Consider the following 24,192-nt stretch of genomic DNA (forward strand, 5'->3'; position numbering starts at 1 on the left):
CCTTGCTTTCCCTTCCAACTCTTTGATTCTGTGACTGCCAAAAACTGGGAGTGGATGACAATGGATGGGTCATTTGCTAATTGGCTTGTTTTGTTCATTTTATTGGAAGCATCTGCCATCACTGACCACAGTTGAAAGATGGCTTATTAGTCTGACGCAGTATAATCATTCTTATGTTATGTTCCTAGATAATTTTCGATGCCACTTTAGATCAGAGCTCTGAGGAGTAGTCAAGGAATGCTTCTGAAGTGCTCTGAGAGCCTCGCACAGAAGATGCGTACAGAAAATTATTTATATTACTGTTGACGCCCCAACCGAGATCAGTCCCCATCATGTCAGGAGCTGCACAGACCCACCGTGAGAGATGGTCCCTGTCCTGAAGAACGCCTAGCCTGAATAGACCAGAAAGATTATTATTATTATCCCCTTTTTACAGATGGAGTAATTGAGGCCCAGGAAGATTAAACAACGTGACTAAGGTCACACATAAAGTATGTGGCAGAGGCTGGAATTCAGTTCCAGTCAATGTCTTAACCACAGGACCTTTGCTGCCAAGTTTTGGTGCTGCCATATGGCTGTCTGTCCAGGCTGATTAATTCTTATAACCATGCATTATAAATACATAAAGATACAGCGGCCTTTGTCTTCCAATAAGTAACACCAGCATTGCTCCATTGACTTCAGTGGAGCCGTGTGAATTTACACCCAACGAGAGACTGGCCACGGAGGAGCCAGCAGATTCATTGGGCCTCTGAGCAAGGTGAGGGGGCGGCTCCACAGTCCCAGAAGGGGTGGGACCTTGGACGGAAGCAGCGAGGCTGGGGCAGCCGGCCCTCTGTGCTGCCTGGACTGCATTCCATCCCCAGCACCATCCGGAATGCGCCGTTTAGGGCTCTTCAGTGCACTGCATGGAGCACCAGCAGCAGCAGCAGTGGCCAGAACCCCAGGCCACTTTGAATCACTCGGGCCTGGGGCAGTTGTCCCCTTTCTCTCCCCCTCATTAGCCAACCTGACTGGCTGTGAACATGTAACCTAATAAACACATGCTCGGTTTAACCCACAGGTCTAGGACAGCGACAATAGCAACCTGATATATTTACTGTAAACCACAAGTGGGGTGATTCATAGCATGGGAAATATAAACAAATGCTATTTTGGCCAACATAATTGCAGACTTTGCCCTCAGAGACGTGTATTCATCACTAGAGAGATGATCTCAGGCTGGTCTTGCTAGGGCATATTTCACCATGCGGAGATTAACATAGAAATGCCTTCTGCCCTGTATCCCACGTGTAGGGTGTTGGATGTAAACTACTTTAATTAGGCCCAAGTCATGGGAGAAGAACCCTCCTTTGGTGACACCCACTAAAGAAAGATTTGCCTAGCAGGGAATAACGAGACAAAAATAGCTTGTAAAGAGAAGAGAAAACAAATGTTATTCCTGTTCAGGGGGTTAAAATTGCCAAATGTGACTATAGGGAGGTGTGTTCAGAAGACAGTGGACTGCAGATTCCTGGATTCTATTCCCTACCTCATAAATGTGGCCGACGCTGGAGGACAGATTCTGCTCTTGGTTATGCTGGAGCAACTCCGCTGAAATGAAGTGGAGTGACCAAGGCAGAGTCAATGGGGGTGTGTCTAGACTACAAGGCTTTGTCGACAAATTTTGTCGACAAAACTATACCTGCGTCTATACTGATTATTTTCAGGAATAACGGCGTTGCGCAAGAGGGGTTTTCTTGCGCAAGAAGGGGCAGTGTAGACATCTCCTTCTGGTGCAGGAGCCTCTTCTGCAAAAATGGTGGCTCATTAGTTATGCAAACGAGGCTCGGCAATATTCCACGCTTAGCCTCATTTGCACATTTCTCGCGCAAGAAGTCGCAGTGTAGACATAGCCTTAGGCTGTGTCTACACTGGGCCACTTATTCCGGAAAATCAGCCGCTTTTCCAGAATAAGCTGTGAGCTGTCTACACTGGCCCTTGAATTTCCGGAAAAGCAACGACGCTCTACTGTACAAAATCAGCCACTATTCTGGAAAAGCTACGCTGCTCCCGCTCGGGCATAAGTCCTTATTCCGGAACACTGTTCCGGAAAAGGGCCAGTGTAGACAGCCCAGTAGTCTTTTCCGGAAAAAAGCCCCGATCGCGAAAATGACGATCGGGGCTCTTTTCCGGAAAAGCGCGTCTACATTGGCCACAGATGCTTTTCCGGAAAAAGGGCTTTTCCGGAAAAGTAGCCTGCCAATGTAGAAGCTCCTTTTCCGGAAAAACTTAAAACGGAATAGTATTCCGTTTTAAGCAGTTCCGGAAATTCATGCCAGTGTAGACACAGGCTTAGTGTGTGCCAGGCCGTTTCAAAAGTCAGCATAATACTGACAGGCAGAACCGAACCTGGGATCTCTAGAGCTTAGTGCATCCAGCCTCTACATTGCAGCTTGAGCTAACAGCCAGCTTGCTCTCAGCTAAGACTGTAGAGCAAACTCATTGTTTCTCTCTCTAAGTGGTGATTTATTTACACAGACTTTCCCCAGGGAAGGAATCCTTTATTTTATAAATTATATCCCGCTCCCCCCACTTCCATGGAAAAATACCAGATTCAAAATGGAGTCCAGTCAGGTGGTATGGTCACATGTCTTACCATGACCAACCACTGTCTGGGCCTGTGGGACAAACAAGGTTGTTTGCAAACCGTTGATTTGATCACCGACCCATTACACTTCTGGGGCACCAGAAATGGCTCTTATTAGCACATTTAAAATTATAAATAGATTCACACTTCATATTTCTAACTTCACATAGAAGACTGATACATGCACCAAAATAGGATATACAGATTTAGCAGGTTATAACATTAAAATGGGTAAGTTACATGAAGTATTTTGTTTAAAGCATCTTCAAGTTACGCATATTCACATTCACAAGCCAATTTTCATAAAGCACAGGGGAGGGGGCTGTCATAGCAGCATTAGTTCTTTGCTCTTTTCTGTTATCAAAGGAGCACTCTGCCATCATTCTTTAAATCCCCAACCGCCATCATCACAATCCCCAAATGGAGACACAGAGCAGGGAGCAGTGATTTGCCCAAATTCAGAGAGCAAGTCTGTTGCAGCGCTGGGAACAGAACCCAGGCATCCAGCTGCAGGAGATCCAGCATCAAGGCCTTCTCTGCCATATGTTTCCTCTGTGCCCTTGGGCCTGTCACTTAATATCTATGTGCCTCACATTCCCAGATGTAAAAGGCAGATATTAGCCCTGTTCTGACACACAGGGGGGTTGTGGGGATAAAATGCTGTGATGGTTATGAGCCTCTCAGTTACTATAAGTCCCAAGATAGACACTTTATTCCCTTGTCCCTGAGCTGAGAACAGGAGTCATGGCTTCCAGGCCCCTGCTCTGACCAGCCAGGTTTCATTTTTGCGTGGAGCTTTCAGATTGGGTCTCTGGGACTTCTGACGGATTTATCTGTCTTTAAACAACCCAAGCGTGTCTTGGCTAACAAAGGCTCCACTCTGAGCTGTCTACGGCTGGGTCATGGACTTTGGGTCTAAAGAAGCTCAGCCTGACTGCAACAGAGCAATTAGTTTAATGGGGAAGAGCCTGTGTGGTGCAAACCCATCACCAGGCCCTGATTTGGGGTACAACAGGAAGTGGGGGTTGGGGGTGTGTGATTTTAATCACAGGGTGGGAAGTGGAGCAGGAAAAAAGCAGAGTGAAGATTATTTTTGCTGGGTGTGTGTGAAGTTTGTCTTATCTCTAGGACACACCCACATGGAGAGGCATTCACTTCCCTGACATTTACAGCTGTAAGTATGTTTGTTTTGTGTTACTATGAAATCAGAGGACCTTGGAAAGTCCCCTGTGAACCGGGGATTCCCTTTTTGGAGTTTGTCTGAAAGTCTGCATTCCAGGGGCAAGGGAAGGGGTCAAAGCTTAACACAAGGGCTGGGCTGAAGACCCAAGACCAATAACAAAAAAGAGAGACCACAGTTGTTAAACCTGCCACAGGCCAGTTGCTAGCAAAATGGGCATCAGAGAGCATCATAAATGCAGCTGAATGAGCAGCTCAGTTCTTGTACTCTTATGAGGCCAGTTGTTTGCACTGGCTTAGCATTTGTACTAGTCTCACTCCAGACCAGGGAGAAAGGATGGCCCAGTGGTTAGCTACTGACTTGTGACATGGGTGTGCCCTTTTCTGCTATAGACTCTGGGTGGGGGGGACCTTGGCAAGGGACACGGTGCAGGGGTGGCCCAAACCTGGTGCTGTGACCTTGTGGGCTAGGTCATGATGCCACTTGCTCAGATTAGGAGGCAGTGGGTGTAGGGGGGCTCCCGGGCCAGGCTGGTGGTGGTGTGGGTGCTAAGGGGGTAATCTCTTTTCCCTCGCACACACACTTTAAATCATGCTCTGCAGACCCTGGACTTTGGGCAAGTCACTTAATCCCTGGGGGGCCTCAATTCCCCATGCATACAATGGGTGTGATATGCCCTTGTCTCAGACAGGTGTTGAAGGATTTTAAGGGACTCCTCTACTCTGGTAATACCCCCCCCCCCCAAAAAAAACACCCTGGTGGAATTCTTCTGGCCTTACACCAGGGCAGCTGAGATCAGAATCCAGCACTGGGACCCTGACAGGATGTGCTGGTGAGCAGGAAAAAGTGTTGAACAGGGGAGCGGGTTGCCAGCAGGAGGGGGGGGGGGGGGTTGCCTTTGACTCCTTCCTACCTCCTTGTTGGTCGCTTTCCCTGCCACAGCCCCCTTCTGGCAGTTAAATGACTTGTCTGGCGAACTCACCCACTGCACCTGTGGGCATGAGACACTGCTCACACCCCTTATGCCAGCAGCTATGCCAGTTTAAACTGTCTTAGAACACACCACCCTGGGCAAAAAACCACCAACATTTGCATCCGGGTGGGTGGTTCCCTGGATGCTATCTCAGGCGGTAACATAAGGCAGGATGGGCAGAGCCTAGCAGGCCTTTGTGACTGCTGTTTACCCAGCTAACATGGGGCAAAGTTCACGTTCCACAGCCTGGCACAGCTTCCCACTTGCAAGGCCCTGCCCTGCTCCGTCCCTGCAGAACGGCTTCCTATTTCACAGGGAAGCTATGGTAATGTGCACTGAGACAGTACCCTGTAAAGCCAGCCCTGAGCTTCTATCGGAGGAGGTGAATCTGCTTCTTTAGGATGTCATACAATTGGCAAAGGGAGAGGAAGGTCTGAAAATCTGCTGGTCTCCCACCTGTGACCTATTATCCCCATTTTACTAATGGAGAAACTGAGGCACAGAGGAAGGCCTTATGCCTAATCACTTAAAGCTATTTTCCCCAAAGATGTCAGCACCCCCAGTGGGAGCTGGTGTTTCAAAAGACCTTTGCATCAAGGCTAAGGCAATGGGAGCTGCTGGCTGATGAACACCCAGCTCTTTTGACAATCCAGCTCTGGTTCTTGGTGCCCTGCCTTTGAAAAACTTGGCCTTAATGAGGAACCAGCAGCACCTGGGAACAGAACCCTGCAAGTCCTGACTCTTACTCCTCTCCTACAGCTGGGACTAGGCCCCAGGAGCCCTGACTCTTTTCCGTTGCTCTAATCACTGTGCACCACACCTTTTTTTTTTTTTTTTTTTAGCAAATGCTCTGCACATGGCTGTCTCTCTCGTGTTTTTTTCCTACGATAGAAGGAGAATTCTTAGCTGGTTACCCCACTGGCTTGTTAAAAGTCAGAACTCTTTGGCTGCAACTCCTAATTGACAACATCTTCCCCCTCCCCCCAACACAGACACAGATGTGTTGCTACTAGTCTCAATACATTGGTTCTGCCCAGCTAGGCCAGACAGTTCCTGAGAACCAGATCTCTCTTGGTTCTGCAGGAGACCAAGACTCCTTATTTCTCAGGGTTTTCTGTAAGCCGAATGCTTGGGCGCATGTAACAAAATTTATTCTGCACGTGGATGGAAAAAATTAGAGGGAACATTGTTCACGTAGGTTTTCTGTGACCAGAACAGGATTAGTATTTGAGATGAGTGGCGTGGATGAGGAATCGGGGAAGTTCTTCCAACTGTTCTGCTCTATAGAGGTTCTTCTAGTGCACCCATCACCGAAGTACAAAACCCAGATTCTGTAGCCAGCCCACTAATTTCCACCAGGCCTGCCCATTATGAAACATCGTGACACATCTGTTAGGAGTCAACCTCTCCCTAAGGCAATGAGGGGTCTCCAGCCTTTTAAAGCATGAGATCACTTTTTGAATTAAAGTACAATCCAGGATCTGCCTCAATCCCAAACACCCTTGCCCCTCTTCCTTCCTGCCCCTTCCCTGAGGCCCTGCCCCTGCTCACTTGTCTCTCTCAATTTTATCAGGATGGAGGCAGAGGTTTGGGGTTCAGGACTGGGGCCCAGGTTCAAAATTCTGGGTCCACTTACCACAGGTGGCTTCTGGGTGGTGGTACCGGAGGTTAAGGCAGGCTCACTCCTAACCTGGCCCTGCACCACGCCCACAAGCAGCCAGCAAATTCTCTCCATCCCTGCCCCTTTGCTCTGTGGAGATGGGGTACAGGGTGGAGGGAAGGGCACCCTGACATCAGCACCCCCACTTCCTCTTATTTTCATGCCCGGCACAGCAGAGGGCAAGAGTACTGAGAGGGGCATGAAGTGCTGGCACTTGATAGCCTTCTGGCCAAACCTGTCAGGAAAACCCATCAAAGGCTCCAAGATCTACCTGTAGATCGTGATCTACTGGTTGGTGACCACTGCCCTAAGGGGAGAAGGATATTCAGTGGAGTGTCTGGTTTGAGTAGGGCTGATGTTTTCTTTTTGAGACGCACACTTTGCTCTGTGGTTATGTTTGGGAAGACAGAGCAAAGAAGCGTGCTTTGCCCTTGGAGCAGAAGGTGGGGGGAGGTTTGGGATGGCCCCTTGTTTCAGGAAACGTACATTCCACAGCCGCACGAGAGATTCTGTGTCTCAGGTTTGCTGCCTTCGTGGGTAGAACAAGGTTCCATTCCCTCTCTAAACACAAGACAGGAATTTGCTCCAGCTCAGCACCTCTCTGCAGTCTTCATCCAGCTGCTGGATCAGGTCCCCCTGGAATGCAGCAATTAGTGTCAAAGCGGGGGAGAGGAAGAAGGGGAAATGGCACGCCCTTTGGGCAGAGGAGGAGGACAGACTGGCTCCCTGCAAGTTAGGGCGCCAGGAAGTGGCTTTGCTACAGATGCTTCTTGTAGAAAGGACACAATGGCCTTCTGGAGGCTGCAGTCCGAGCTGGCCCTGGCCTCAGCGGCTGAGGGGGGCCAAGAGGAGCCCTGCCTCAACACTAGGTGTGAACAGGGGATTTTTTGCCAGGTAGGCTGTATCCTGTGAGGGTGTCTCTAACAAGCGGGGGAGGGAGAGAATACTATTAAACGTATCTCCGCAGCAGGCAGCCTGGAGAGGGGCCCAGAGCTCATGCTGAGGCTGAAGGGTCGCTGGTTCCAGGAAGAGATGACAAGGGACTTGTTGCTTCTGGAGAGAGGGCGGCATCCGGGCAGCTGGTGGCTCAGAGTGGGATTCCATCCCAGACAGGTGGCTGGGAATCCTTCTCCTTCAATCCCCACAGGGAAGTTGGTGTGAATTGGGGCTGGAGACAGATCCTGCAACTTACTAGCCAGGCTCTGCAGAGAGTAGGGATGTAAATGGTTACCCGGTTACCTGTCAGCCTTAGGCTTACCGCTGGCGTCGGCAACCTATGACTTGCAAGCCAAATATGGCTCAGTGTGGACCCGGGTATGGCTCTTTGGTCATTCCCAAGATACACACGAGTTTTTGCGTTAGAGTTTTTGAGTAAGAAAGTGTCTACACTGGCATGTGCCCCTGCACAAAAGATGTACTTTTGTGCAAGAGCATCCATGCCAGTGTAGACGTTCTCTTGAGCAAGAAAGCTCCGATGGCCATTTTAAACATCGGGCTTTCTTGCGCAAGAAATTGATGTTGCCTGTCTATACTGGCCTCTTGCGCAAGAACAGTTGCGCAAGAGGGCTTATCCCTGAGCGGGAGTGTCAGAGTATTTGCTCAAGAAGCACTGATTTTATACATTAGAACGTCGGTGTTCTTGCGCAAGTACTCGCAGCCAGTGTAGACAGGTGGCAAGATTTTGCGCAAAAGCGAATGATTTTGCACAAAATCTTGCCAATGTAGACGACGTAGCCATGGGCTGTGTCTAGACTGGCAAGTTTTTCTGCAAAATCATCTGCTTTTGTGGAAAAACTTGCCAGCTGTCTACACTGGCCGCTTGAATTTCTGCAAGAACACTGACGATCTCATGTAAGATTGTCAGTGTTCTTGCAGAAATACTGTGCTGCTCCCGTTCGGGCAAAAGCCCTCTTGCGCAAATCATTTGCGCAAGAGGGCCAGTGTAGATAGCACACTGCTGTTTTCCGCAAAAAAGCCCCGATGGCTAAAATGGCGATCGGGGCTTTTTTGCGGAAAAGCGCATCTATAGTGGCCACAGATGCTTTTCAGCAAAAAGTGCTTTTGCGGAAAAGCGTCCTGCCAATCTAGACGTGATTTTCCAAAAATGCTTTTAAGGGAAAACTTTTCCATTAAAAGCATTTCCGGAAAATCATGCCAGTGTAGATGTAGCCACGATGTTTTAAAATGAAAAATTAACTCAATGTTAAAAACAAGTAATTACTCATGCCTACATGGTCTTTTTTGTCTCTTTCACCTTTAATCAGAGATGAAAGAAAGGCAGTGCACCCTGACGAGAACCAACTGTGCTCGGGCAAGAGCTGGCTGGGAGATGAGAGAGAGAGAGGAGCTCCGGCCCGTTGAAGAGAAATTGAAGGGGGAAGTTGGGCTGCCAGTAAAGTGCCTTTTTTGGGGAGGGGGGGGGGGGAAGCAAGCATCAGAAAAAAAGCAGTCTGTGTTTTAAAGTAGGTCTAATTCAAATAAAGATTATTGTACAAAGCCAACTTTGAACATTTTATTAGTGAACTTAAAATCACAATAACTGAAGCCCTGGCTAACACCTTCTCACTCAGAAATGTAAATATTAAAGTCAATTATCAAACTGACACTAGGGCTGTGTCTAGACTGGCCAGTTTTTCCGGAAAATCAGCCGCTTTTCTGGAAAAACTTGCCAGCTGTCTACACTGGCCGCTTGAATATCCGCAAAAGCACTGACTTCCTACTGTAAGAAATCAGTGCTTTTTGCAGAAATACTATGCTGCTCCCGTTCGGGCAAAAGTCCCTTTTGTGCACAACTTTTGCGCAAAAGGGCCAGTGTAGACAGCTGAGATTTGTTTTGCGCAAAAAAGCCCCGATCGCGAAAATGGCGATTGGGGCTTTTTTGCGCAAAAGCACGTCTAGATTGGCAAAAAGTGCTTTTGCGGAAAAGCGTCCGTGCCAATCTAGATGCTCTGTTCGTGTAACCATTTGAAAGTGATTGCTTTACTACAAAATAGTCAGGGAGAAAGTTATAAGACTATTAAAAACATTGCAAAATTTCTTATACCTCACTAGAACAAAACCAAGCCAGTACATTATGATAAGATTGACCAATCCACTATGTTACAAAATCAGCTGACAATATTTTACAAAATCCTTGGTTTGAATATAGAAATTATTATGGAACATCCATGCAGACACAATGGTATGGTGACATTATTTTCATGATCAATTAGACATCACTGTAAGCAGAAGAAAGTTGCTTTATTTAATGTAAAAGAACTTTGGGAGATCTAGTAAACAAAAGAGATTCTGTGAAAGAGTAAGGGACAAAAAGAGAGAGAAAGATTATGGACAATATTTCTTTCCTGGATTCACTTAATATGTTAAAGAGTTCTCTCTTTAAAAACCCAAGTAAGATGCAGGCAACAACTGAAAATGCTGTCTTTTTGTTTGTGCGTGAATTATGAAGGAATTCACTTGTAGAAGTTTTGATAAATGATAGTCTGTAAAGTTCTTTTTCATTTAGCCAATACTTAAAACTTTTCTTTTGATGGGAAGAGGGGTTGAAGGTTTAGAATACAGTGCATACTATGATAATAAGGAGTCATTAAAACATTAATTCTGGATATTGTGATCTTCAAATTATGTAAAAGTAAAAAACAGACCACAGGTCTGGCAACATCTATGGTTTGGCATCCGGGGGGGGGGGGGGGGGTGTGTGTGTGTGTGTGTGTGTGTGTGTGTGTGTGTGTGTGTGTGTGTGTGTGTGTGTGTGTGTGTGTGTGTGTGTGTGTGAGAGAGAGAGAGAGAGAGGAGGGGGGAGGAGAGACGGGGGGGGGGCGGATGGGACTATGGCAGCAGAATCATAGATGTTGCCAGACCAGGGAACCCCAGTAGCGGAGCCAGGTTGACAGCAGGGGGCCAGAGGCGGAGGACCCAGCTGGGGTTAGGAGAAGAGCTGGGTAAGTGCCCTTGGGTCTTCCTTGACCTCCCTTAGCAAACTCCCTGGTTTGGGATCAATCAAGTCCAAGGGTGCTGGACCAGGGAGGTCCAGCCTGTAACTGCAGGTTAGGAGAAATGTTTTCAGTAAATGTTTGAGATAGTAACTACTCATTAAACAACAGTGTCCTCTTAAATTCTGTGCAAATATCAATTTTAACTGAGCTTTAAAAGGCCCTACATATTGGTTTCACATGCTCCAGGTGATGACTTCAGATGCTGTAGATAATACGATTCACCCAACAGCAGAAACATGGGAGGTCAAAATATTTACGAGAAGTGAAAAAATGAACAAAGAGTTTTTAATTGAAATATTTCAATCTTATTCCAACATGCACTTTGATAGCAATCTACAAGCCATAGCAAAGCTCTTATGTAAGAAAAAAGGTGCCAAATTAGCTAACTTATACTCAGGGAACGTTTTGTTGGTTTTTTATAAAAAAAGGATAGATGAGAATGTCTGCACTCAGACCCTACTCAATCTTTGTCATTTATGGCAATAAATAAAAACGTAGTAAAACCAATTTTCTCCAACGACTGAGAAATAAATTTTATACAAAATATTGTTCCAAAATCTGTTATATATGGAAAAAACACCTCCTACAGCTCCCAGACGGGTGGGGGCCTGAAGAACATTGCAAACGAAGGGGCTATAGTTGTTTTAATTTTAGAAAGTATTTGCTTTTGAAGGTTATTGGTCAAAGAGCGCTTGGTTGTTTCCATATTCAAAAGAGTATCAATAACGTTGATATTTTTAGTTAAATAATTTTTTCTTATGATAGTGATATTGTTCAATAAAGGGAAACTGTTAAACACTTACGGTTTCCAGTCCATTTATATATTTTATTAAATAATGTAAATCGGCTTACAGGGCAGGTGGGGGAGGACTAGACCCATTCTGGGCACCACCAAAAATTATACAAACCTGCCGCCACTGACTGTTGCAACAGCTTGGTCCAGCCTGGGCTGCGGCCCAGCCTCCATTTGGCTGCAGGGTCCTGTCCCCAGCCCCAATTCTAAGGCAGGCACATCTGGCTACAGGAAGGGCTGGCGGCAGCCTCTCTCCCCGCTACGGCACCTGTGAAAAGATGCAGTAGTGGAAGTCCCACTAAATAAAGTCTGTGAGGACAATGTTTCATGTATGCTATTATTAATCAATAATATTAAGTTGTATATCTTCAGTCTTGCACATGGGCATTCTTGTACTGGCTCTTTGTTGACCACTTGTTCTGAATGTTGATGTAGTTTGGCTCTTTGGTTTGAAAAGGTTGCTGACCCCGGGCTTACATGGTAGGTAACTGGTTAACTGGGCCCGGTAGCAGGAACCAGGACAGGGCAGCAGGTGGGTCTGCAGCGGTCCCCATGGTAGACCTGGCAGCCCCAGTCCTGCAGCCTGGGACAGGGGCAAGCGGTAGCTCCTGCCCTAGCAAGCTCCGGTATGGGCAGAACTCTGCATGGCTGCCCCAGCCCCGGCGCAGTCCAAGCAGGGGCAGACGGGATCCTGGCCTGGCTGCATTGACAGCCCTAGATCTGTGCTCACTCAAGCTGGGGGCCAGACTCCGAAACCTGGCAAGGAAGGAGGGTGCAGCTTGAGCCCAAATGTCTATGCTGCTGTTTTTAGCCCCACAAGACTGAATCAGCTGTTCTGGGTTCGGAGACTCACTGCCATGGAGTGGAGGGGTGTATGTACTGCATCATGGATGGACTCTAAGGGACTTCAGAGTTCATGAAAATGTCCCCAAAACTCTTTCTGTGCCCTCAGGTCTCCATCCACACAAAGGGGACAATAGCATTACCCTCTAAGGGATTTCTGAGGATCAATACATGGAAGACTTTGACATGCTTAAGTACAAAAGCTCCCCTCCCCCCCCGGCCCCGTGACTATCTAGATCTATGGTGTCCAACCAGTTCTGAAGGCACTATAGTGGCAACTGCTATAGTGAACTAGCCACACTCAACTGGCCAGATAGCCACATGTGGCTAGCATGTTGGACAACATGGATCTATATGGATGAATGGAAGAATGTGTGTGCCCATACTCAGAAAGATGTAGCATGGAGAACATAACAGCCATACTGGGTCAGACCAATGGTCCAGCCAGCCCAGCATCCTGTCTCCTGACAGTAGCAATGCCAGATACCCCAGAGGGAGGGAACACAACAGATAATCCTCACATGATCCCTCTCCTGTCACCAATTTCCAGACAAAAAGAGGTTAGGGATACCATCCCTACCCATCCTGGCTAATAGCCATTGATGGACCTAACCTCCATGAATCTATTTAGCTCTTTTTTGAACCCTGTTAAAGTTCTAGCCTTCACCACATACTCTGGCAAGGAGTTCCACAGGTTAATTGTGTGCTGAGTGAAGAAATACTTCCTTTTGTTTGTTTTAAACCTGCTCCCTGTTAATTTCATTTGGTGACCCCTAGTTCTTACATTGTGGGAATAAGTAAATAACTTTTCCTTATTCACTTTTTCCACCCCAGTCATGCTTTTATAGGAGGGGTTAGTGTCTCCCTGCTGCACATTGGGGCTACAGGCTCTGTTAAAAAAAGCAAAATAGGGCAGGGGAGCTCTTGCCCCACTCCTCATGTGGCTTTGTGAGGCTCTCTAACGTGGATTCACTGTGGCCCTCTCTTCCCCAGTTCTGTTCTCACACGCAGCAGTAAGCTGGCACGAACATAAAACCCCGAATAGCTTCTTTCTTCCGCTCAGCTCTCAGAAAGAGACAGTCTGCTTCTCACAGCAGCTCCTGGAAACTTCATGGCCGCGCCCCAAACAATCCCTCAAGCAGCTCGCTAGATCTCTTTCCAAGTCCTCCCTTGCTGAACCACAAACAGAGGAGAGAGAGTTGGATGGTTACTCACCCAACACCTGCAGAGAAAAGGACCACAACCAACCAGGGCAAATGGGACAGATTCAGTGCAACAATTAACTCCTTCTTCTTCACAATTATTATAATGGAGATTGCCTATCTCCTAGAAGTGGAAGGGACCTTGAAAGGTCATCGAACCTGGCTTGAAGGAGAACTGCAGGCCTTGGGAGCAATGGTGGAGAAAACAGGAGGGAAAATGGGACTGAGTGGTTAGAGCATTGGTGTGGGTGCAAGGCTTTCAGGGCAAGTCTGGTCTAGTGGCTAGAGCAAAGGAGCAGGTGTTAGGACTCCTGGGTTCTCTTCATGCTGGATGAGAATAGGAGGCAGGACACATAGGTTCTTTTGCTGGAGGAGGATAGAAAATGATCCTGCTAATGCTGGACAGAAAATTAAAAACAGAGGAGTTATCAGTTCTGTTCTTGACCCTGCCACTGTCTTGCTGGTTGACAGAGAATACAACCTGTGTGCCTCAGTTTCACTTGTATTAAATGTCAATGACACTTGCACCTTCCTCAAGGGAGTGGCTGTGAGTGTTAATTAATAAATATCCTTGGTTGAAAAGGTGCTAGAGAAGCATGATGTTAATATATGGCAGATCAAATGATTAGATTTCTCTGAAGATACGTAAGCGAAACTCCAGAATGATCTTTGAGTATGAGCTAATTAGGCAGCAACTCCAGTGTAACATGCCATTCAGAAGTAAAGACAGCTGACTTCTATATCTTCTTTAACCAGTTTTGCCATTAAACTGCTCTTTGACATACTTCTGCAGGACACAATTTCCCTTCCTTTCTTCTTGTTTTGGGCTGCAGCAGGTAAAGCTACTTTAATACCCCTCCAAAGCAAGTGACTGGAAAACAATTATAAGTCATGTCAAAGAAATGCAAGATTGTTCAGGTTCATGGATTGCATGCATCATGCATGTAATGTTCTGGGTACAAATGACTGCAGAATTAATTTAGAAACAATATATGCAGCCTAAATTTTGAAAATAGCAATAAAATTAAGATATGCATTATATGCAATATATTCAATTTAAAAGAGTAAAAATCTATTAACTTGTATGTAATATACCTCCCAGTACAAATAACTGGAAACCACAATTAAAAATTCTGCATTGCTTTTTCATACAATTGTTTGACACAAATTGAAAACATCTGAAATTTTTCATTTTTTGCATTCCAATTAAAACCAGTAGAATCAAATGTAAATATTAAAAATATATTATGTGTAAATGTGAATTAGTTACCCCCAGGAGAAATATCTTAGAAAATATAAATAATAGCCATGAATTTTTCCAAGTAATATCCTCCAATGCAAATAATTAGATAAAAATTTAAAAGAGCTCAGTCAGTATTTACCAACTAAATGACATGCATTAATTTACAGATATTATCTCCAGTGCAATTTTGCAGGGGGGAGGAGGAACTAAAATACCATACCTTAATTGACTTGTGCTATTAAGGAATACATAATTAACAACTAGAGCCAGACATTATCGGCACAGCTACAAGCATAAAGCTGGCCTGTCCATATACTGAGTGTGGATACATGATCCCGCCCCATCCATTGGTTTGCACAGAATAACCCACCTCTCTACACAGTAATTTACATGCAAGACCCTACCCGGCTGCATTTATTTATATGCAAGACCGCTGCCCCATGGGGCGCTTCTTTGCATATGCAAAATCACACCTCGCTGTACACTAGTCTACCTGGAAGACCTGCTGTGCATTTATTCCCATCCAAGACCCCTACCTCTTTGTATTAACATACGAGATCCCGCCCTATTTTGCATTAATTAACATCCCGCCCTACTTTGCATTAATTTCCACACCAGGATCCCAATCGCGGTGCAATCGTTTACGTGCAAGACCCCGACCAGCCTGCTTCCAGCAACCCTACTCCTCTGGGACACCGCGCGCCGCCCCAGCCGCAGCCCCTTCAGCGCGCGCCCTAGGCTCACTAGGAGGCGGCGCGTGCAGGGGGGGGAGGAGGGAGGGAGCGCGAAACCGGCTCAACCGAAGGCCGGAGCCCGCCAGTCGGGGCGTGGCCTGAGGGCGGAGAGGGGGCGTGGCCGTATATGAGGCGCGGACGGGCTCGCGCGTCGCTCAGTCGCTGTTGACTCGGGGCTGTGGCGGAGACATGAGCAGGGCGCGAGGCGTGTGCGCGCTGGTGGAGATGCGGCCGGACACCCAGAGTCCGGTGAGCCGCCTCCCCCGCGCCTGTGGGGCTGGAGCCCCTGGGGGGGGGGGGGTTTCCCTGCCAAAGGGCCGGGCGCCTCATCCCCCCACATGGGGGAGATCAGGGCTGGGCTCCCCATACGCTGAGGTGCAGGTGGCTCGCTGGGGATCCCCCCTCACTCCCTAGGCACTCCCGTGGGTGGTTGTGTCCCTTATTGCCTGGGGGGGGCCCCTCCATCCTAGGTGTTCCTTGAGCTCGTTGTGTCCCCCCCCTTGGTCTGGAGGGACCCGCTCCATTCCTGGGGGGCTCCTGGAGCTAGTCTCCTCCCCTTCTGACTCCGGGGGGGACCCCCTCCGTCTTCTGCTTAGGGTGGGTCTGCAGGTTCCTGTGTTCCTCGTGGGGCCCCCTCCTGTGTGTGTTGGGGAGGAGGTTGGAGGTTGGGTCTAGTTTCCTGTGGCTGTAGGTGGTAGCCCCTTGAATCCTGAAACTGTTTTGGGGGGGTTTCCTGTGGCTGGCGTAGGGACCCGTGCAATTCCTGGAGGGTTCCGGCTCCCATTCCCCAGGGATGTCCACCTGCTTGCAATGGAAGTGGCTATGGAGTTGAGCATAGAGTTCTGTGGTGTTACCCGCGGGAGAGCTGTGAGATCTGTGTCTGAGATGAAGATCCGTGCCCTGATGTTTAGGGGGTAGGGTGGACAGGAGGGAGGGGATAGCCCTTTGTAAGGAAAAAGCAGAGAGTCTCCAATAACCAGAAAGCCTTTCCTGTAGCTTTCCTTGGTTGTCCAAAGCTGCGGTAGACAGCTCCTGAGCTGCTTGAAAATAGGAAGGTTGTGACCTTCATGCAGAACAAACAGGGCTTTGTTTCAGTCTCTCTGTTGCAGTTCCAGATTTTTCCCCCTCCTCTTCTACTAATTTATTTTGGCTTGTAAAAATACTACAAATCAGATTGAACTCGTATCAAACTACATTATCATTAAAATATTTGTGTCCTATAATCTTGTATTGACATACAGGGTTCTTATAAGTCATGATTTTTTCCCCTTTCTGTGGTACAAGCTAGTGCTTCAAGTGTTAAATGCTGTCACTGTCAACAGAGTTTGTAGATCAGAATATTCTTCAGGCTAAATCAGAAACCGTTAACCACCCTCACTAGTGTGCTGTACTGTGTGTTATATTTTTTTGAAGAAATTTTAGGCACTCTAGGTCTCTGGTGATGGGGCCAAGTAAGGACCTAGAAAGAAAAGTAGGTGCTAACTGTACAAGGATTAGTGCTGGCTACATCTTTATAAGTCTTTCACATTGATAAATACACAAAGTATATAGCACTTCTTGATGTCCTGCCCACAGATACAGCTCGTATAATGTTTATTGTGTGTGTGGGAAAATTCATGCAGACAGCAAATGGTTTTGATATAATGTAGATGTCACATAACAATATCCAGATTGTGCTAATGGAATTGTGTGTTTTATGTGGAGTTTATTGAGCCTGCAGTCAGGGTGATAATAACATTGGAGATTTTAATAATAAGATTTGAGTAATCTAGGCATCTGCCATTGCTGGTAGTAATTGTGTTCTAGTTGTTGGAAAGAAAAGGGGGGTGAGATAATATCTCTTACTGGACCAGCTTCAGTTGGAGAGAGAGAGAGAGGAGACATGTTTTTAAGCTTACACAAAGCCGTGCTTCTGGACTGGTTTATAGTTGTTAGTCACTTTACAAGTAGCCTCTGTTTTGTTTTTGTTCAAAGTCCTAAATTGTTCTCAGGCAGCAAATCTTATTGATCAGAATGCCATTCTTGTTGTGGCTGACATAGATTATTGGTTCTTTGGATTAATGATGAAGCAAAAATTAAAATATGCTGGATCTGATCAAGCATATTTGGATTTTCCAGAACCCTTAGTTTTCTAGACACAGCTCCAGAAACATCAGATTGTCTATTTGAGTACTGCAGACAGTCTGTCAGTCAGTTGATTGAATTTTCTTTCTACTATATAAACGTTATTGGATAAGAAAAAAGCTAGATTGTTAATGTTTTGGGGAGAAGGCCAGCCAGGAAAAACATGGCTCCCATAAATGTGTACTGGATTTCTCTTATTCAGTTGTTCAGCAGAACTTTAATTGTTTCGTGTTCAATTTCTCATTCTCTTTGCCAGTATCAGTCCTTGGGGCCTTTGTTCTTACTGAAGGTGACTCATCTTTGAGTCCTCTAATGAGAGAATCCTAACTCCCTGCAGCCTTTCCCTTCCATATATGGAACAGTTGCAGTGTTGTGCACATGTATTGCATAACATGTTGTGTGGTACTGTAGTAATAAGCAACCCTCTCACACCTTGCATCTTCAACACTTGGCAAACGTTACCTAATTACTCTTCACAATACTGTGCTGGTCAGTCTTGTTCCCATTGATAAATTGGCACAGATTAAATGACTTGTCCAAAATCACCAAGTTATTAAGTGCTGGTGTCAGGGTTTCCTGGCTTTCAGTCTCTGGCATTCTTCCTTGGGCTTAAAAAAGACAATTCTCCTCTTATTTGGCTCTCCATTCTCTTTAGAGAACAACATAACCTGACTTTAACCCAGGTCTTTAGTTCTCCACTAACCTTCAATTTTCCTAGATTGTCTTTCTTGCTTCTAAATACTCTTGGGGCAACTGAAACGTACTTTGCTGAGCAATGCACAGTATCGCTTTTAATTATTTAACTTACCTGCCTCTGTTAGTTTCTTGCTTACTTTTGTTTTTGGTGGGTTTCATAGTAATTCATAGATTGTGATTACAAAATGAGGCCTAAATTTGGACTCTCTAAAATACCTGGAATCCTAGTTCAGCTATTGACCCTATTTCACTTTCCCTCCATCATCGGTTACTTTATATTGTGGGGAAATGTCTACATTTGGATGATTTTAAATCTTATGCATTTAAGAATCTGAGACTGTCACGCTGTTAGATTAGATTACTAGAGCCCTGCACAGATACAAAACTTTGTATCTGCATCTGAATGAGCAAAAATTAACCACAGATATCTGCATTGGCATCCACGGATGTGAAAACTGGTGGATATGAAGCGGATATCTGCAAATGTATCGGGTTCTAGATACAAAATTTATATCTGCGTCCATATTTGCAAAAATGATCTGTGTATAGGCACATCCACGTATGTGGATACCTGCAGATATAAAGCAGGTATCTGTGGATTTGTAGGGCCCTGCAGATTAGCACTCCATCACCGCTGCCTGCTCACAAAAAACTTTTTATATTGAAGCAGCCATTTTTATGAAAAAAAACTGCATAATTCTCCTCTAGCTGTATGTAGATGGTTCTTCACAGAAGCTCAAATAGAAAATGGTATTAAAATTGTCAGGTTTCCTTTAGCACTTTCTTAATTCATGACCCCTCCCCCCCGTAGTAAATGCTCTAAACGTGCAAATCAGGGTGTGTTGGAAACAAAATCGAGCAAGTTGCATAATCTTTATGGCGCAAATAGCTCAAGGTTGATATTTACTAAGATGTTGCCATGTGAGGGTTTTCCAAACATGAGGGTTTTTATAGGTAGTTTGTAGCTCTTACTCACAGACACACCTATCATGCTTTAAAGAATGTCACCTGCCTCTTGCAGAAAATCACTGGGGCAGTGATATGTATTTCCTTAGTTATAATTTGTTAGTGGTTATTCATTTTTTCCCTAAAAGAGCAGGGGAGGGGAAACCAGCGTAACCATGATTTTAGTTGTAGCTGGAAGGCGGACAAGTGGGATTCATCCCTGTTTTAACTTCATTGCAATTAACTTGGTCAAATGAATCTCTGGAGGAGGAGTTTTACTGTCTATGTACGAAAGAGACCAGTGCATAATTCTGTCCAGTCTCCTTTTCTAGGATTCTTGCAAGGTATGTGCCTGAATATGCATTTACTATAGCAGTAAGATTTGGCCGTGCTATAGGTGTTCATTGTAACAATTTCTTCAAACTCATTTTTTCCCCCATGGGTTTAATCCTCCCAGAAAACTAACTTAATCAGGAAGTGTTTCTTTATGCTCATGGTACCTTTATTTTAAGCACAGCGCTGTCTACTAGAAACGTAATGCAAAATGGATGTTATCATTAAAACTTGTGCAGTTTTGTAGTAGGGATATAAGCGACTAGTTGAGTAGTCAATGACCCGATAAGCCTAGGTTTAAAGAGAGCCTAGAAGAAATCGAGTAGTTACTGAGCGACTTGGTAAGCCTAGGATTATTGGGTCACTGAGTAACTACTCGCTTTCTCCTTCCCTCCCCCCGCTGCCTCCATATGAGCAAGGTAGGAAGGAGGAGCTGGTACTGGGGGCAGACGTGGGGGAGTCAGAGATGTAGAGATCCAGGACCTGGTGCAAGCTGGGACTCAGCAGACCCGGCTCATGCTGGGTCCCCCACTGCAGCTCTGCCTTTTAAATGTAAAAAGCAGAAGCTCTGGGACCAGGACCGAACCCCAATGCAGCTCTGCAGTTTAAATGTATTAGGAGCAGGGCTGCTTGCTCCATTTAAACTGCAGAGCCACAGCGGGGCCCCTAGTTGTGTACTCGATACAAATTATATCAAGTGGATGATTAGTCAGTTACTCGCTTTTTAACATCTGTATTTGGTAGATCAATCCCCTTTTAGTACAAGTAGGAATAGAAATTAACACATTGTGCTGTGTGTTCTTGGAGAGGTTTATGGTTTATTATAAGATGATGGAAAGGAGGAGTGATCAGATCACACCTCTGTTGCAAATTTTTCAGGACATTTGTTTGAATTATGTTTAGGAAGTTCTTAAACACGTGAGGTTCTTTTATTTGGAGATTGATCCAAGCTATGCAGGAGCCATGCTGACGCAAGGTTTGGGTAAGCTGAAGCTGGTCTGTAGTTTTTGTTAAACTTGTATAATACTGGTGCTGTGTCTGCTTCAAGCTTTCTGAAATGATTGATTTACAAGAGATTAGTTTGACAAGATTGTAAAAGAATGCATGGAATCTTACAGCTAGGATGAGTAAAGTGCCAGATCCACTTCAGGAATGTTGTTTGAGACTGTACCTGTTTTTCCCTGGTTTCATCATAGCTTGTGGTCACCTCGTCGTTTTTTCCGCAGAGAATTTTTTTCTTTGCTCCCTACCAGCTATTCCAGAGCAGATGCTTACTTGCTGTACTAGAACATTGCAGTGTAAATATAACTTGTAAATAGAGAGGGTGTGGGGAAAAATTCACTGAATTCTTGTCTACCCTTCCTGTATGTACAGGGTTTTCTTTAGGCCGTGTCATCCCCAGCAACATTATAGAAGGGTTGTGTGGGGGGGTAATCTTTGTTCTAGGGTAGTGACACTCAGACTTCCATCTTGTGGCTTGTTACTTAAGATGACAGTTCTTATAGGCCAGGGCTGGGCAAGATGCAGCCTGCGGGCTGGATCTGGCCCTCCTAACCCTTTGATCCAGCCCATGGATTGCATCTGGCCAATTTTTATTTATATCCTGCTCCCAGGGCCACCGAATTTCTAGATGGAGGTTCAAGAGCAGGATTCTATTTAAATGGCTCCCAGCTCCCAGTCTGGGTGCTACCCCAGCAGGGCTGAAGCCGTGAGCCCTTTAAATAGCCACCGCAATCCCAGGTGGCTGCCAGGCAACACCGTAGCAGCAGTGCTGGGAGCCACAAGCCCTTCCTGTATGTTTAATTCGAGGCCTCCAGCCCCAGAAAATTCTGGGGGAAGGTCAGTCCCCAGCTCTGTGCCTTCCACCCCAGGCTCTGCCCCTTTCGGGGTGGGGAGGTGGAGCTGGCCTGTAACCAGTACAAAAATTCATTAAGTGCCTCCCCTTGCAAAAAATATTGCCCACCCCTGTCATAGGCCTTTTCTCCGTTTCCCAGAGGATCAATGCTTTGGCGATTGATCTTCTAGAGTTCAATTTAGTGGATCTAGTAAAGCCCTGCTAATTCAAATGCTGAGGGTGCCCCTGTTGGTGCTGACATGACAGTGAGAAGTAAGGGAAGTTGACAGGAGTGTTTCTCCTGTTGACTTCCCACTGAGGAGACACCTTAAGCTGAGCTTGGTGCAATGTCAGCTCCAGCTGTGTTACCTTCTGGGTGTGGTGTAGACCTGGCCTAGTCTCCCATCAAGCATCTCCATATTAATTTTGTATCTTTGGTATCTAGAGGCACCTGTGTATATGAAGGAGAAGTAATAGGCTGATATTAAGGAGATAAAAGAAATAATCAGGCTCCAGTGCAATGAGTGGGTCTGGCTGATTAAATCTCTCCCATTCTGTATCCCTGCTGTTCATTGTTTGGATAGTCAGTTTCATGTTTAGTATCAATGACTCACTCCCTTTTGTTTCTTATGGGCTCAGTTGCTCTAGCAGAGTGTTTCTTAAACTTTTTAAGACTGAGGAACACCACACAATTTTTTTTGAGGAGCACCAAGGATTTTTTGTTGACCCCCAAAAAAGAGGGGGGGGGGCTAAGGGGATAGTTATTGGGGGGGGGGAAGGTTCGGGGGAAAGGTATTGAGGAAAAAAAAGTAAAAAGGTCACCTGTCCCTTTAAAGGTGGCCATTTTGAATTCTGTTCTCCGCGGCACACCTCCGACTGTCTTGTGCACACTGGTGTGCCGCGGAACACAGTTTAAGAAACACTGCTCTAGTAGCACCAAGTCATACTGCAATTTGGTTCAATTCATCTCTTCTCTGGTCCCTCTGATTTTTGTTTTGGTCTGAAAATTTAATCACTGTTGAATTTATATCCGATATACCCAACAAAGGCAAGTGTGGAGCAGTTGCACAGATTGAGAGGTGCTTGGGTTTTAGCTAACTAGAAAACTTCTGGAAATCCAAAAATTCTGGACTTTCTAGTAGCCCTGTGAATTACTAAGACTGGTGAATGAAGCTTTGTAGATAATAAATAGTCCAGGGATTGCAAATCATAGGACTAGTCCCTCCTGGTCCTTTTTGGCAGCAAATGTGTATATAGCACTAGAAGATTTACCTGCATTGCTCAGGTCCCTTACTCAATACATTTTTCAACACACACAAATTAATGTGCTACATTTAAATCATTGCTCAGGGATGGGGTTGAGGATGAAGGTTCAGTATGCAGGCTACACTGGGGAGAGCAGCAGCTTGGGCCCATGAGAGAAGCACTTTTCTATGGCTTCTGCATCTCCAGTGAGCACAACTGGGAGAGGGGTGCATGTCCCTTGTCTGGGGCAGGTCCAGGTTCGTCTGCCTCTTGTGCTCCCAAACCAGAGTGAGGAATGCACCAAATTTTGCTTTCCCCTTGCTCCCTGGTGAAGGGCAACAGCCAGCAATGCGCCTGTACAAATCCGGGGAGGGGAGCGTCAGTTCCCCTTGACCTTCCTAAAGGGTGCCTGGGAGCTGGGACACTTGGTGCTGGAGCACTGTTGGACAAGGGAAGGGTGCCCCCAAACCAGCCCCATTCATCTGCTTGGTGTTTCTCTTTTCTGCATGGTTTTCTGAGAAGCAATCCCATACCAGGCACATAACATTTTCCTGGCACAGTGAAACCCTTACCTTGCTTAAGTTAGAGGAAGTCCTATACTGAATTTGGTAGTCCTAGCTCTTCCCGTTTAGGAGAAGTTCTTGAATAATCGGATGGATTGTAGCACATGTCCACAGCTTTGTAGCATTAGTGAGTCAGTTTTTTTAATACTTCCCCCTGGAAAGATAGGCTGTTGAAACATTGTTTAAGGAATCTCAACTTCTAAGCATACAGTATAGATGACTTTTTATACTAGGCATCACTTTAAAGGTCATCTGGGTGCATTTCCCTCTTTCTGTGGTTAAGAATCTTGTACCTTTGTAAACAAGACTTCAAATGAGACTGAGTGTTTTAAGAAACTCCATCACGAAGATCTGAGTGGTATAACTTGTTTCTGCCATGCTGAACTGTATAAACTGATAAAATGAGACAAACACTGTTGCCTCTGAATTAAAGATGAGCCTATTTTTACTGAGCAAAGAACTCCCTGCTCTATCGGATATGTTAAATATGCAGTCACTTATTAAAACTGTAACCCTACATAGCTGATGTATTAAGGGGGTACTTTCAAAGTCACCTAGAAACTTAGGTGCCAAAGTCCCAGTGAAAGTAGGATTTGAACTCTTAGGATGCGATTTTCAAAAGCACCTACAATGTAGGCAATTGGGAGTGCTTAGACATGTCTTATTACAAGTGGGTTAACTGCACTTGGGGATGCTGGAATAATTTTTGTAGTGGGGGTTGCGGGGCTGTGATCCATGGAATCAAACTGGAAACCCTTTACATATGGGTACCACCTCAAGCCACGGTGTGCCACAGCATCTTCTGCACCCGTAGCTCCAGCACCTATGGTTGCACTTCTTTTAAAAACTATCTTTTTTGTAGGGAGTTAATTGCAGTGTATTGTGGATTCAAATGCCAGTTCATTTGATCTACTAAACCATTAAACTAGCCAGCATGAAGATTATAGATTGTCTAGGATTCTGATAGACTTTTCTCTGTGGTAAGAAAATGGTTCCACTAGGGCTGTGGTCCCCAACACATGCGCCCGCACCGGCGTTTTAAAACTGCTCACATTCACCCCTGCTTAGAGCAGGGTCGGCAGCCTGGGGCCCGCGAGGGAGCCCGACGCAGCGCTTTGGAGGCTTGAGCCCCACCCCCACCGCAGCAGGTAGCCTGCGCAGGCGCTTCAGTAGCCGGAGCAAACCCCACGCTGGTCGGGT

General features: G+C 45.9%; 1 protein-coding gene and 2 long non-coding RNA genes across 5 annotated transcripts in view; 2 read left to right on the forward strand and 1 right to left on the reverse strand.

The window, feature by feature from the left end:
- Nucleotides 1–3,671: 3,671 nt before the first annotated feature.
- Nucleotides 3,672–8,832, forward strand: LOC142819477 (uncharacterized). The gene is made up of 3 exons (XR_012897393.2): nucleotides 3,672–3,803; nucleotides 7,410–7,555; nucleotides 8,707–8,832. It is a non-coding gene; the product is annotated as an uncharacterized LOC142819477 (long non-coding RNA).
- A 1,432-nt stretch (nucleotides 8,833–10,264) lies between these two features.
- Nucleotides 10,265–15,248, reverse strand: LOC142819478 (uncharacterized). The gene is made up of 3 exons (XR_012897394.2): nucleotides 15,115–15,248; nucleotides 11,346–11,498; nucleotides 10,265–10,482 (listed from the first exon to the last, which is right to left on the reverse strand). It is a non-coding gene; the product is annotated as an uncharacterized LOC142819478 (long non-coding RNA).
- Nucleotides 15,249–15,344: 96 nt separating this feature from the next.
- The window catches only part of TUFT1 (tuftelin 1), a 29,800-nt gene continuing 20,952 nt past the window's right edge, over nucleotides 15,345–24,192 (forward strand). For all 3 annotated transcript variants that reach the window (XM_006113951.5, XM_006113952.5, XM_006113955.5), the window contains exon 1: nucleotides 15,345–15,501. In XM_006113951.5, coding sequence (XP_006114013.3) covers nucleotides 15,442–15,501 — 60 coding nt within the window. In that variant the 5' untranslated portion in view covers nucleotides 15,345–15,441. The remainder of the gene's footprint in view (nucleotides 15,502–24,192) is intronic.

The sequence above is a fragment of the Pelodiscus sinensis genome, chromosome 22, assembly GCF_052426305.1.
Source record: "Pelodiscus sinensis isolate ZL-2025 chromosome 22, ASM5242630v1, whole genome shotgun sequence".
In the NCBI taxonomy this organism is placed as follows: domain Eukaryota; kingdom Metazoa; phylum Chordata; order Testudines; family Trionychidae; genus Pelodiscus; species Pelodiscus sinensis.